Source organism: Malus sylvestris, chromosome 4 (genome assembly GCF_916048215.2).
Source record: "Malus sylvestris chromosome 4, drMalSylv7.2, whole genome shotgun sequence".
In the NCBI taxonomy this organism is placed as follows: domain Eukaryota; kingdom Viridiplantae; phylum Streptophyta; class Magnoliopsida; order Rosales; family Rosaceae; genus Malus; species Malus sylvestris.
Window position 1 is genome coordinate 10,651,622 of NC_062263.1, and position 12,649 is coordinate 10,664,270.

Genomic DNA, 12,649 nt, shown 5'->3' on the forward strand with positions numbered 1-12,649 from the left:
CCATGTGGCCAGCTTTGAGCCCGGATTCCAGAGCACTTTGCTGCTTTGGACTGATCGTATGAGACATCCTGGACGTGACATGATGTGTCGTATCCTTAAATCATCACATGGGCATCATTTACCTCCCTACGTTGGATTCCCACCATGCAAAGTTTGTTCTTTAGGGAAGTTGAATACTCAACCCTCAATTACAAAGATTATTCACAACCCTCCTAAGTTTCTTCAGAGGATTTAATGGGATATTTGTGGAGATATTTATGGACCTGTCCAACCAAGATGTGGACCATTTAGATACTTTATGGTGTTGGTTGATGCATCGACACGTTGGTCACATGTCTGTTTACTGTCCACACACAACGCTGTATTTGTGAAACTCTTAGCACAAATTATTAAGCTTAGGGCTCACCACCCTGATTATCCAATTAAGTCAATTTGATTTGATAACGCTAGAGAGTTTACATCATAGACTTTTGACGACTATTGCATGTCAGTTGGAATTGAAGTCGAACATCATGTACCCCATGTTCACACCCAAAACGGTTTGGCAAAAGCTTTCATAAAGTGCCTTCAATTGATAGCTTGGACTTTGGTTATGCGAACCAAACTGCTGGTATCTACCTGGGGCTATGCAATATTGCATGCAAATATATTGGTCCACCTGAAGCCTACCGTTACCCAACCTCATTCACCATTATAGTAGGTTACAGGATACGACCCTGACATCTCGCATTTACGTGTGTTTGGGTGCGCAATTTATGTGCCAATAGCGCCACCACTACGTACCAAAATGGGTCCTCATAGAAAAATAGGATTCTATGTTGGTTATGATTTGCCATCAATTATTCACTATTTAGAGCCCTTGACAGGAGATTTCTTTACTGCACGTTGTGCGGATTGTCACTTCGATGAGACAGTCTTCCCATCGTTAAAGGGAGATAAACATGCTAACATTCCTGGAGAACACCACGAATTGTTGTGGTACGCTCCTACCATGTCTCATTTAGATCCGCGCATTGCCCAATTTGAAACTAAAGTGCAACATAGTATAGATCTTCAAAGCATTGTTTAAAGCTTATGCTGAATGCTTTTATTGATCTAGCAAAGGTGACGAGATCACATATACTCGCAGCAAACGCAACTGCAAGGATAGACGTACATTCAGTACACCGTAATACCACGTTGGAAGGCCGAACCTTTCCTGAAGGTAGGGGGCCGCACCTTTCACACGACTTGGTACATTGGCGGCTAGCCAATCATCTGCTTCTACCTTAAAGCGTAGCAGACCCCTTGGTTCAAAGGATTCACAAACTGGGAAGAGGAAAAGGGCACAAACTAGTGACCTTAGTCTAAACCCGATCATCGATCACTCATCTGTTCCAACACATGAGGTTATTCTAGATTACGGTGATGTCTTAGATAAGACAGCCTAACCTCCCGAGAATCGCGAGATTTTGGTCCACTACGCAGTATTGGTGAGGTTTAGAATCTGAATGAGATGATCGTCGACCATGCATTTGCGTACACAATAGCTACTGACATCATGCTTAGGGATGACATTGAACCACATTCCGTTGATGAATGCCGATGTAGAACAGATTGGTCAAGCTGGAAACAAGCAATCCAGGTTGAACTTGATTCGTTTATGAAATGTAAGGTGTTTGGACCTATAGCTCCTACTCCACCACATGTGAAGCCCGTGGGCTACAAGTGGGTTTTCATGAGGAAGCGTAATGAGAAGAATGCAATGGTGATACAAAGCACGCCTCTAGCAGCATTGTTTTACTCATAGAGTGCTGGATCTGATAACCTTGAAGTTGGGATGGAAACCAAAGGAATCTTCTTCTTCAACATAATCCCAAACTTCTTAGAAAGATCCAACTTCTCTCCCTCTAGCAATTTCTAGTCAAAAGAATGCAAAAGTGTAGCAAGTGAATGCATCACCATCCTCTCAGCCATTGCAATCCTAGCACATATTCTGATGCCTAACCCAAATGGAAAATAGTTGAAGTCTTTCCCACTGTGTAGTCCTATTTGCTATCCAAGAACATCTCCGACTTGAACTCAAATGGGTTTTCCCAAATTGAAAGGTCTCTGTGTATAACCCAAATGTTGACGAAAATCCAAGATCTTTTGGGAATGTTGTAGCCTCCCACAATGCAAGTTTCACTTGGGCAATGAGGGACTAAGGTCATCTCCAACCGAAAGATGACTAAAGGGCCATGTTTAGCCTTATAGCCTTGCAAGAAATTATTTTTTAATAAACAGTGCCATGCCATATTTTATACCATCTCCAATCGAGGGGGCCAAAGAGCCATAGGCCAAAGCATAGCCCTTTGACAAAAAACTCATCTCGAACCAAAAGAGGCTATTTTTTAGCCCCCTAAATAATTTATTATTTTAATTGAATTAATATAGGTAATTGAATTAAACTTCCATATTAAAATAAGGTTTTTGGACATATTTTAAGTGACACTTGTCACTAAATTAATAAGCATTTGGATTTCTTATCTTTATATAATGAAAAGGATATGAAAAATTGAAATAAAATGAGGTAAGACAGTATAAAATGGTTAAAATGATGTGAGAAATGAGGTAAAAATGGCTTAGGTATTTATAGGAAAAAAAAATTAGATTTTTTTTTTAAATTTCGTCTAAAAAAAAAAATCAAATCCAACAGTAACCTGACGTCAGGTAGCATGTGTTTAGGCTGGGCTATAGGGCTGGCTGGCTAACTGTTCTTGGCCAGTCCTTTGGCCGGTTCTCCAATTTTTGGTCGAGTGGGGCCCATAGGCTCTTTGGTCTAGCCCTCAATTAGAGATGATTTTCATGTCAAAACGGGCTATTTTTTGGCCTATGACCCTTTGGCCAGGTCGATTGGAGATGGCCTAACAGCGGCAGGGCTGGGTGCAAGCGCAAGGTTTCTTTCATCATAGCTTGTAAGTATGGCAATTTGTCGATGTGGAACTCTTCTACAATGTTGTGTTTGCCAACTACATCTTCTAACTCTTTCTGGGTTTTTTCCATCATCTCTAGCTTGTTCATGATTTCTACCAGTGCAAACTCAGTTGTGTTGGAGGAAGTGTTAGTCCCACCCACCACCATATCCTGTGTAGAGAAAGATTCCACACTATAATGTTACTGGACTAATTTGTGCACTTCATTCATCTTCTTTGTCTCAAATTCAAATCATGTTAAGTAAATATACACTTAAGATTACCACACACAAACAAGCCCTTAAAGGGGAACTGAGAAAGTAAATGTTCAATACTCAAAACGATCTGTCAAACATTTTCACTTAACGTAAAAATGAAAGAAAAAAAAAAACCAAAAACGAAATAATAATCAAGTAGAGGCCACATGCAGTCAAATTGCATCATGTTGGCAACCATAATTATATAACTAGCACATGCTTCAATTTTTTTTTTATATTAGTACTATTGTTCAACATAAGCAAGCTAGGCTCACTCTTTATAGGGATTAGGTACGGATTAGGACATTTGCTACATCGAACTATTTCGAACTAGACTAGTTTTAGAGATTAAGCTGGACTGGATTGGCCTAGACTAAGCAGGATAAAAATAGTGAAGTGTTTGGTGTAATGCTAGACTAAGTCTCGGACTAAATTATTTTTGTCCCAATATTTTAATTTTTTCCATTTTGCAATGGAACTAGACTTTGTAATTTGCCACTATCCTACAAAACATTGTTGCATTACCCTCTTTGTCTCCCTCTTTACAGAAAACATAAACCACAACCTCTGCACATACCAAACTGATTCGAATTTCACCTCCGAGTTGTACACTGCTGATTTGACGTCCATGGAGACCTTAAGTGACTAGAGGTAGTTGGCGAAGATGAGGAGGAGGAACTCAACTTTTGAGGGGTTCGGATCCGGGTACAAAAGATCCGATAGGACGATTTTCGAGACGTTAAAATCCAGGTGGCCTTTGTGGGGTGAACGAACTCATCGAATGGGATTATTGGGCGCCAGCCAGATCAGATTAAGGAGAATCAAATCTCGACAGAGCAGAAAGAGAAGAAAGTGAGGAAATAGATGAGAAGGGGGAAGAAGAATTGGCAAAGGGGGAACGATGATGGCTGGGTTTGTGAAAACATATAGCAGAGAGAGATGTGAGGGAGTTGGTCACCGCAAATCCCTTGGTTCTTGACTGGCCTCGCCAACGAGAGAGTTTTTCCACACGTGTTACCTTTGGTCCCATTTAACTTAGTCCCTGCACTTAACAAAGACATGATTACATTAATATATAGTCCAATCCAATCTAGTCCAATGACTGTTAATGAGGCCAAACAAATGCACGAGATTATGGATGGGAACATAAGAAATAAAACACATCAAATCACGAGAAAAGAAAACCGTAAAAAGAGGAAGATAAGTTTGAGGTTTCAATAACAAATGCTCTTACACCATCAAAAGAGGAACATAAGTTTGGTATAAATTCAAAGTCAAATTGATTACACAACGTATTTTATTTTGACAAGAGAACATTATCGTAAACATGCGGTTTTCAAGAAATCGCTAAGTGGGTAACATTTATTACAAGTGAAGTATTCCAAGGAATTTGGTAGCAACATTGTTTTACTCATAGAGTGCTAGATCTGATAACCTTGGAGTTAGGATGGCAACCAAAGGAATCTTCTTCTTCAACACAATCCCAAACTTCTCAGAAAGATCCAACTTCTCTCCCTCTGGCAATTTCCAGTCAAAAGAATGCAAAAGTGTAGCAAGTGAATGCATCACCATCCTCTCAGCCATTGCAATCCCAGCACATATTCTTCTACCTGACCCAAATGGAAAATAGTTGAAGTTTTTCCCACTGTAGTCCCATTTGCTATCCAAGAACCTTTCCGGCTTGAACTCCAACGGGTTTTCCCAAATTGAAGGGTCTCTGTGTATAGCCCAAACGTTGACAAAAATCCGAGATCCTTTGGGAATGGTGTAGCCTCCCACAATGCAATTTTCACTTGGGCAATGAGGGACTAACAGAGGCAGGGCTGGATGCAAGCGCAAAGTTTCTTTCATCACAGCTTGTAAGTATGGCAATTTGTCGATGTGGGATTCTTCTACAATGTTGTGTTTGCCAACTACATCTTCTAACTCTTTCTGGGCTTTTTCCATCATCTCTGGCTTGTTCATGATTTCAGCTAGTGCAAACTCAGTTGTGTTGGAGGAAGTGTCAGTCCCACCCACCACCATATCCTGTGTAGAGAAAGATTCCACACTATTATGTTACTGGACTAATTTATGCACTCCATCCTTCTTCTTAGTCTCAAATTCAAATCACACTAAGTAAATATACACTTAAGACTTTAATGGACAACGAGTTGTATGCTAAGAAGTCTAAGTGTGATTAAAAGTTCAATCTCAAAGCTTAACTGTCACAACTCCAGTAGCCTTGAATGACTATCTCATGAAAAATACTTGTAACTATAGATAGTTCTCAAACGGAAGAGTAACTATAACAAGTATTCGTAGTGACTCAATATTTGAGCTTTCATCCATGACACAACATTTGGAATTGTGACCATCACCTGACCAACTATTTTAACGTTATGTTCTCATCATACGTCATTCGTAATTTTGTCATACTCATCACATAGCTGGAAGCAATATAGGAATGAGGGTCAGTAATAAAAATGTACTGAAAAAAAAAACCCATTTAGGGTGCGTTTGGTACGCAGACGGGACGGGACGGGACGGAACGAAGGTGTAATTTTTGAAAAAGACATGGGGTATATTTGTCTTAAAATGGTAAAACATTGTGTTCCACAGACGTGGAACAAACCCGTTCCAGGGGGGAGGTGGAACGCAAAAACACCCAAAATCTGTCTCGTGGAACAGCCCGTTCCACCCATTTTTGACGCACCAAACGCGGGACGGAACGCCTCGTCCCGTTCCGTCCCACGTACCAAACGCACCCATTGAACATATCCAAAACTAACAACACAATAAAACGTTGGAATCTTTTAGATTATTATTTTTTATTGAAATAGGTTCGCCAAATTGCAGGCCAACCATCAATCAAGTACAAATAACAAAACCATCGAGATTCTCATGGACCACATGCAATTAATTGGGTAGGCACTGATAAACCGACTCCAATTCAGTCTATGTCTGTTGCACAAATAGACTTCCAGTCTAACAAGGAATCCTCACCGCTTGCTGCAGATTATGTTTTGTCCTGATTCAATTACTTGTAATCCTAGTTCTACACTACAAATATTAATGCACGAGGCCCACTCAATTATTAAGTTAAGATTCATAATTACTATCTTTTATGATATCAGAGTCAGCGTTCCAACTAGAAATCAGTTATTATGTGATAACTATTTATTTTGAATTTATTTGGAAACTTGTTCGATCACCCCAAATCAAAACTCAGAAATTCAAACTGAAAGTTATTTTTTTTAGTTTTCAAACTTTACCTTTCCATTTTTAGTTAAACGATTCTAGAAACATTTACTAAACAAGTTTTCAGTGAAAATAGAACAAATTTGTAGACAAAATGATATGTCGAAAATAAACTTGTAGTTATTAATAATAATTATAAAAATAATAAATAAAAAAAAGTAAAATTGAAAACCATAACTAAAACCTTGCAACAAATTCAGTCAGTCAAAAATTTACTAACCATAAGCAAAGCTTTGAGATGAGACATGGTGAAAGGCGCCTTGGAATCTCCTCCCTCCTCCTTCAACTTCAACAAAAACGTCAAAAAATCTTTATTGCTCTCCTCCTTCTCTCCTTCCTTGTCAAGCCTCAGCCGTTGATCTATTATCTTCTCAAATATCCCATCAAACCTCCGGACCAACCTGCTCATCTGTTTCACCACCCCCTGCATATCAAACCGGGCCAAACCCGGATAAAAGTCCGAAACATTCGGCTTCCCCAAAAGCTCCGTCATCTCCGACACCACTTCTCGAAACTCCGCCCCGAGCCCCGCCCTCTCGTCTCCCTCCACGGTTCCGCCCCACAGCATGTTCGTAATAACATTCAGCACGTTCAGGAACATCTGCTCCCCCACGTTGACCCGCGACCCGATCCTATCGTAGAAATTCCCGACGGTCTGTCGGAGCTGTTTCCGCCGGAGCGCATACACCGAGTCGAGAGTGGTGTTGCTGAGCATTTTCAGCACGCAGACTTTCCTCAACATCCGCCACTCTGGTCCGTACGGAGTCCACGCGATGTCGATTCCCCCGTACGTCGCGGCCCGAGCCGCGGCGGGGACGTCGCGGTTGGCGCAGGTGGCGTCATGGTCCTTGAGAATCTCGCGAGCGGAGGAAGGGGAGGTAACCACGACGCCGACGGTGTTGCCGAGGCGGAGTTTGAAGATTGGGCCGTGCGATTGGGCCAGGCCCGCGAAGTAGGAGTGGAGTTCTGGGTCGAGGGAGAGGAGGTTCCCAACCAAGGGCAGGGCCCGCGGACCGGGTGGCAGAGGCGGGATCGGGTTGTTGGATTTTTTGACCAGCCAGAGGTACAGAAAGAGGAGGAAAGTGGCGGAGATGAAGGTCAGCAAAGTTTGATCGGATTGAGACCACGTTGAGTACAAATAGCTGGAATGGGAATCGGATGCCATTGCTGCGCACAGTTAACTGTTTGGGAATGGGAGGAGGAGTGGAGGACTGGATTTATATAATATTTACTCGCTTGTCTGGATAATTTAATATTAGATGAAATTGGCACTTAGCTTGCACAATATATAACAATTTATTTGGTGAGAGACTCATCCAAAAAATAGACTTAGTATTCGTATCGTGTTTTTCGTGTTCGTGTCATATTCGATAGCTTAACAGATCGTGTTGTGTAATACCCATTAAAGTAAACGAGTAATTGATAGGAGCATATTTATGTGCCTTAGTTAGTTAGTTCTTATGCATTTTCGTTATGTTTTCTTAGTTAAAGTAGTCTTTTAAGCTATTTTCATGTGTTTTCAGGTTTTAAGGGCATATTATACAAAAAGATGCAAATTGGAGCTTTTTGGAGCAAAAGTGAGCTTGGATTGAATAGCACATGCTTGGAACAAAAGGTTTGGACGAAATTGAAGATTTGAAAATTTGAGGATTCCTAGTCCAAGAAGGAGTCATAATTGAAGAAGGATTCCTAATCAACGAATGAGTCATAATTGAATAATGATTCCTAATCAACGAGGAATTCCTAGTTGAAGATGGATTCCTAGAAGAATGAAGATTCCTACTCAAACAAGGTTTCCTACTTGAAGTAGGAAAATTAAGCCTAAGAGTTGCTATTTTGGGTTGATCTTTCTTAAACCTATTAAGTTTCAGCAACATTAGATGGTTCTTAAGCGTTGGAAGACACAAAGAAAGGTTGGAGAGCAATTCCTTATCCTTGACGTGGGTTAGGGTCTATTTCCTCTTAGTTTTGGGTTTCTAGAAGCCCTATCCTTTTTCCCCTAACCCTTGCCGCACTTCCCCCTTTCTAGAACCTGTTTTCTTGCCTTGCAAGGCTTTCTAGGAGCCTTATCCTACCCTATCCTTATCTGCCGCACCCCTTAGGCCTTTTTCCTTGTGAATTCTGATTTCTAAGCCTTTTTCCTTGTGGATTTGGGTAATCCAAGTCCATATCTGATTACCTTAGGGTTTTAGGTGCCTATATATACTCATATCTCAACCCTAGCCGAATTACCACCTCTCATACACATCAATTCATGCCAGAAATCTTCCCTCTTCTTTGCCGTAGCCTTCCACCACCATACTCCATAACTTCTGCCAAAAACAAACCTTTGCCGCACCCACCACCCATCCTAACCACTCTCATACCATTCCATATCCATTCCCCCATACAAATACCCCCCAAAACCTGTCCAAAATCTCTGTGCCGCAGCAAGGAGGAAGGAGGAATCGTGGATGCACCTGCTACCAAGTTGGAGTGTCTAGGTGTTCTCTTTCTTTGGATTTCAATGTTTAAACTTATTTATCTTTGCTTTGTGCGTATGAGGAACTAAACCCCCCTTGGCTAGGGGGGATTCGAAACCATGTTTATGCTTGCTATATGATTTGATTACTTCTAATTGCGTTTCATAAGTTGTGAATTCAATTTACTTATCTATATGAATTAAAACTGATTTGTGTGTGTTGGTTGAGAGTGCACGCTTAATTTTCATGCATAAGTTTGATGCTAGGATATAAGGGAATTTCATCTAATCGTTATGAACTTATATTCTCAAGTAGTAAAGGTTGTTGATCACAATCGTGTTAAGTAAATTCTTGGCATAAGTTTCATGCAATTCATAGTAACAAGTGCCTCGCCAATGCTTATGATTTTCATAGAACTTAATGATCTTTGTTTGTATCTTTGTTATGCAATTCATGCAGGGAACTTGTGAGGAATGCTTTGGGTTGTCGTATGCAATTCATCCAATTCGATAACTTTAGGAAAATCTGAGAGTTAATTAGTACAATTCACGGTTAATCTGGGGCGTTGGGAATTCATGGTTTATTGAGAAGCAATTGGAAATCGTTTTGTATGCAAGTGTGACATGTGTGGAGAAGAACCCCTTAGCTAGCTTTCCATCCATTCACTTTTATCAATTTCGTTTTACAATCTGTTCAGTTTACAAGTTTTGTTTTTGTTTTCAATTTTCGTCAAAACTAAATCCCCATTTATTTTGAAGTGTTAGATTAGTTAGAAATCAATTTAGTTTGTGTTTTTAAGTGTCTTGAGTCAAGTTATAACCTATTTTCGTCCAAATTGTGTTTTGTGTTCAAAACTGTCCAGAAAGTGTTTTTAAGGCAGTTTTGAGTGTTTCTGGGCTGTTTTGAGTCTTTTGTTTGTTTTAGTGTTTTAGAGTTTAGTTTTGCATTCTTTGAGTCTAGTTTAGTGTTTTAAACTTTGTTTTTACGTTTTGAGTCAGTTTTCAAGTGATTTAGTAATCCCTCCTAATCCCTGGCCTAGAACGATCCCTACTTACATACTTTGATACAATTGATAAAAAGAGGGTTTAATTTGTGTGCTTATATATTTCGCATCAGTAATATGACCCAACTCGAAATCAACCCGTTAATATTATCAAGTAATATGACCATACCTGTTACCCGTTAAGAAAAATATATTTTAAATCAATATAAATGAAAATGAAAAACATAATTTGACCCAAAAAAAAATGCAAAACATATTCCTAAATTAGTATATACATAATAAATTTCGGAGTTGACCCGTTCATAAAAGTTGTAAAGTTTTTCATTAAGAGTGATTACATTTTTCACACTTCTACAATAATTTTTATTAATTTTATTAATTTTGCACTCAAATAAAAAAAACACTGTTCATGAGATTTGGAGGGTTTTAAAAATCTAAACGACCTTATAACTGACACACCCCGATCTAGATCGAGGCATGCTGGCCGTCACGTGAAGGTGACGTAGCCATGTGCGCAGTGCGGAAGAATAACAATATAAAGAAATGCGAATAAATAAAAATCAAACTGACTAAAACACTACATAGGATAAGGTGAAAGACGAGAATAAGTATGACTACACATAACCAGAGTGTAGGTATCCTAACTACAGTCCATCAATACAAATAAAAATTATACAATACCAAAGATGATCCTACATTGGTGATAATCTGTCAGAACCGCCAACGATTCCTCATAAGCCATTGACAAGAACTCCTAACTAGAACCTGGAGGGGCGCAAAACAGAGAGTGTGAGTGGGCAAAAAACAAAGCTTTTCAAAACCATTTCAACATCAAAGATAGTAACCTCTTGCCGTTAAACTTGTATAATTTCCCAGAAAATAGAATATATACATATCTCAAAACCATGCTCATAATAGTAATATTCAAAGGTAATGTAATACCCTGAAAAATTTAAATATATGAAATAGTTATTCATAATTATGAATATGTGGGGAAAATGGAAAATAAATCAATTTATGATTAAGGAAACAGAATTGGGAAATTTTAAAGTTTTGTTTCCGAAAATTATTATAAGTTACGTAAAGTGTTATAGAGATTTTATGTTATTCATTGAGAAATTATATTAATTTATTTGAATCTAGTTTTCAATTAAACTAGTTACGAAGTTTAAAGTTTGGACCTTAATTATTTAAAATACATAGACCTTTCGAGGTCAAAATTTATATTTTTGAATAGAGCTCGACCTCACGAACGCGTAGGCGCAAACCGTCTGTGAAACAGAGTTAGAACGAAGAAGTTATTAACGTTTAAAGTCGGGGATAAAATTGTAAATTTATAATTTCTAGAATGCTCCAGATTTTTGGAGCCAAATCTGGAAGGCCATGTGTGTGGCCCAGATTAAAAGTAAGAAAAGTTAGGCGGTGGAGATGGAAAATAAAGGAGAGAAAGGAGGGAGATAGGAGCCAATCAGAAAAGGAGGGATGAGAGGTGACCAATGAGAGAAGAGAGAAAGGAGGAGAAAGGAGAGAAGAAAGACAAGGGGGATCGGGACCTGGGTCTTGGTGACCCGACCCGGTCGGCGCCATACATGTTTCCAGTGGATTTTCACCCTTTTTTCCGGTGAATTGCATCAAACCACCCCTTGGAAACCTCTCCACGATCTTCCCTCTTCCTATTGCATCCTAAAAATCATGTAATTTGGTCTTGAAATTTGGTAAAGAACACACGATGCCGCGACTTTCCTTGCTCAAAATCCATCAAAATCTGAAATGTTTTGGTTCAATTACAACCACCATTAGACACCCCTTGAGGTTTGGAACAAAGCCCAAACAAGGGTAGGGACGGCGGAGCACCGGAGGTGACGAATCGAGGACACCCATTTATAGGGTTTCCGGCGGGTTCAAGGAAAATTGGAGCCTTTCTAGGCCAAATTGGACTTGGCCACAGGTATAAAGTTTGCTCTACTCTTCGAGATCTTCATTTCTGTAATTTTTGATAATTTTTAGAAATAATTGAATTTTCCGGCGAGTCGAGGCGGCTGACCGCCACCCGCGGTGGTGGGTGTGGCGGCGCACGGCCAAGGAGCCGATAATTGTTCTTTATGCGAGTTTCGTTATCTTGATTATGCTTTTGAGATCAAATTTATGTGGTTTGAATATTAATACGATTTTGGTATATGTTGGATTAACGAAATATATTCCGATTCTGTTTAATTTTGGAATATGTGAATTACGAAAGGCTTGATCCCGTTACAAGGTACATAGGCAGTCTAACAGTGTTAGATGCAGCCTTAAATAATCGAGAATTTCACTTTAATTGAGAATTATTCAGTTTTTGAGAACTTTGGTCAATTAAAATAAAATGGAAATATTTTGAGATTATAATTGTGTGGTTGATAAAATATTAATGTTTATGAATCATATTGGAAATGAAGAAATTTTTATAAAGTATAAGAAATAAATTTTAGTACATAAATTTGGTAAGGTAATTATACGTTTTGATATATGATTAATATTGATGGAATTGTATGTGAGTGAGTTATTTAAATAAAGTCTTGTGATTTAAAAATTTGCTAAATAAAGTAGAGTTTAGTTGGGCCTATCAATGGTAATAATATTATTTCTGGAATTAAAGAATTAATCCGGGGCGGGGCGTTACAAATGATATCAGAGCAAATGGTCCTATTCTATGAGATGCACTATTCTTGAGACTTGTTGGTGTGAATTATGGTATGCATTATGGTTGCATGACTT

At 39.1% G+C, this 12,649-nt stretch overlaps 1 protein-coding gene and 1 long non-coding RNA gene across 2 annotated transcripts; one reads left to right on the forward strand and one right to left on the reverse strand.

The window, feature by feature from the left end:
* Nucleotides 1-4,395: 4,395 nt before the first annotated feature.
* On the reverse strand, nt 4,396-7,677 carry LOC126620125 (flavonoid 3'-monooxygenase CYP75B137-like). Its single transcript, XM_050288607.1, has 2 exons — nt 6,651-7,677; nt 4,396-5,218 (listed from the first exon to the last, which is right to left on the reverse strand). Exons 1-2 carry the CDS (start codon nt 7,593-7,595, stop codon nt 4,598-4,600), a joined length of 1,566 nt encoding a protein of 521 aa, XP_050144564.1. The 5' UTR covers nt 7,596-7,677; the 3' UTR covers nt 4,396-4,597.
* Nucleotides 7,601-9,171, forward strand: LOC126620126 (uncharacterized). The gene is made up of 2 exons (XR_007622245.1): nt 7,601-7,733; nt 7,954-9,171. It is a non-coding gene; the product is annotated as an uncharacterized LOC126620126 (long non-coding RNA).
* The last annotated feature ends 3,478 nt before the right edge of the window (nt 9,172-12,649 follow it).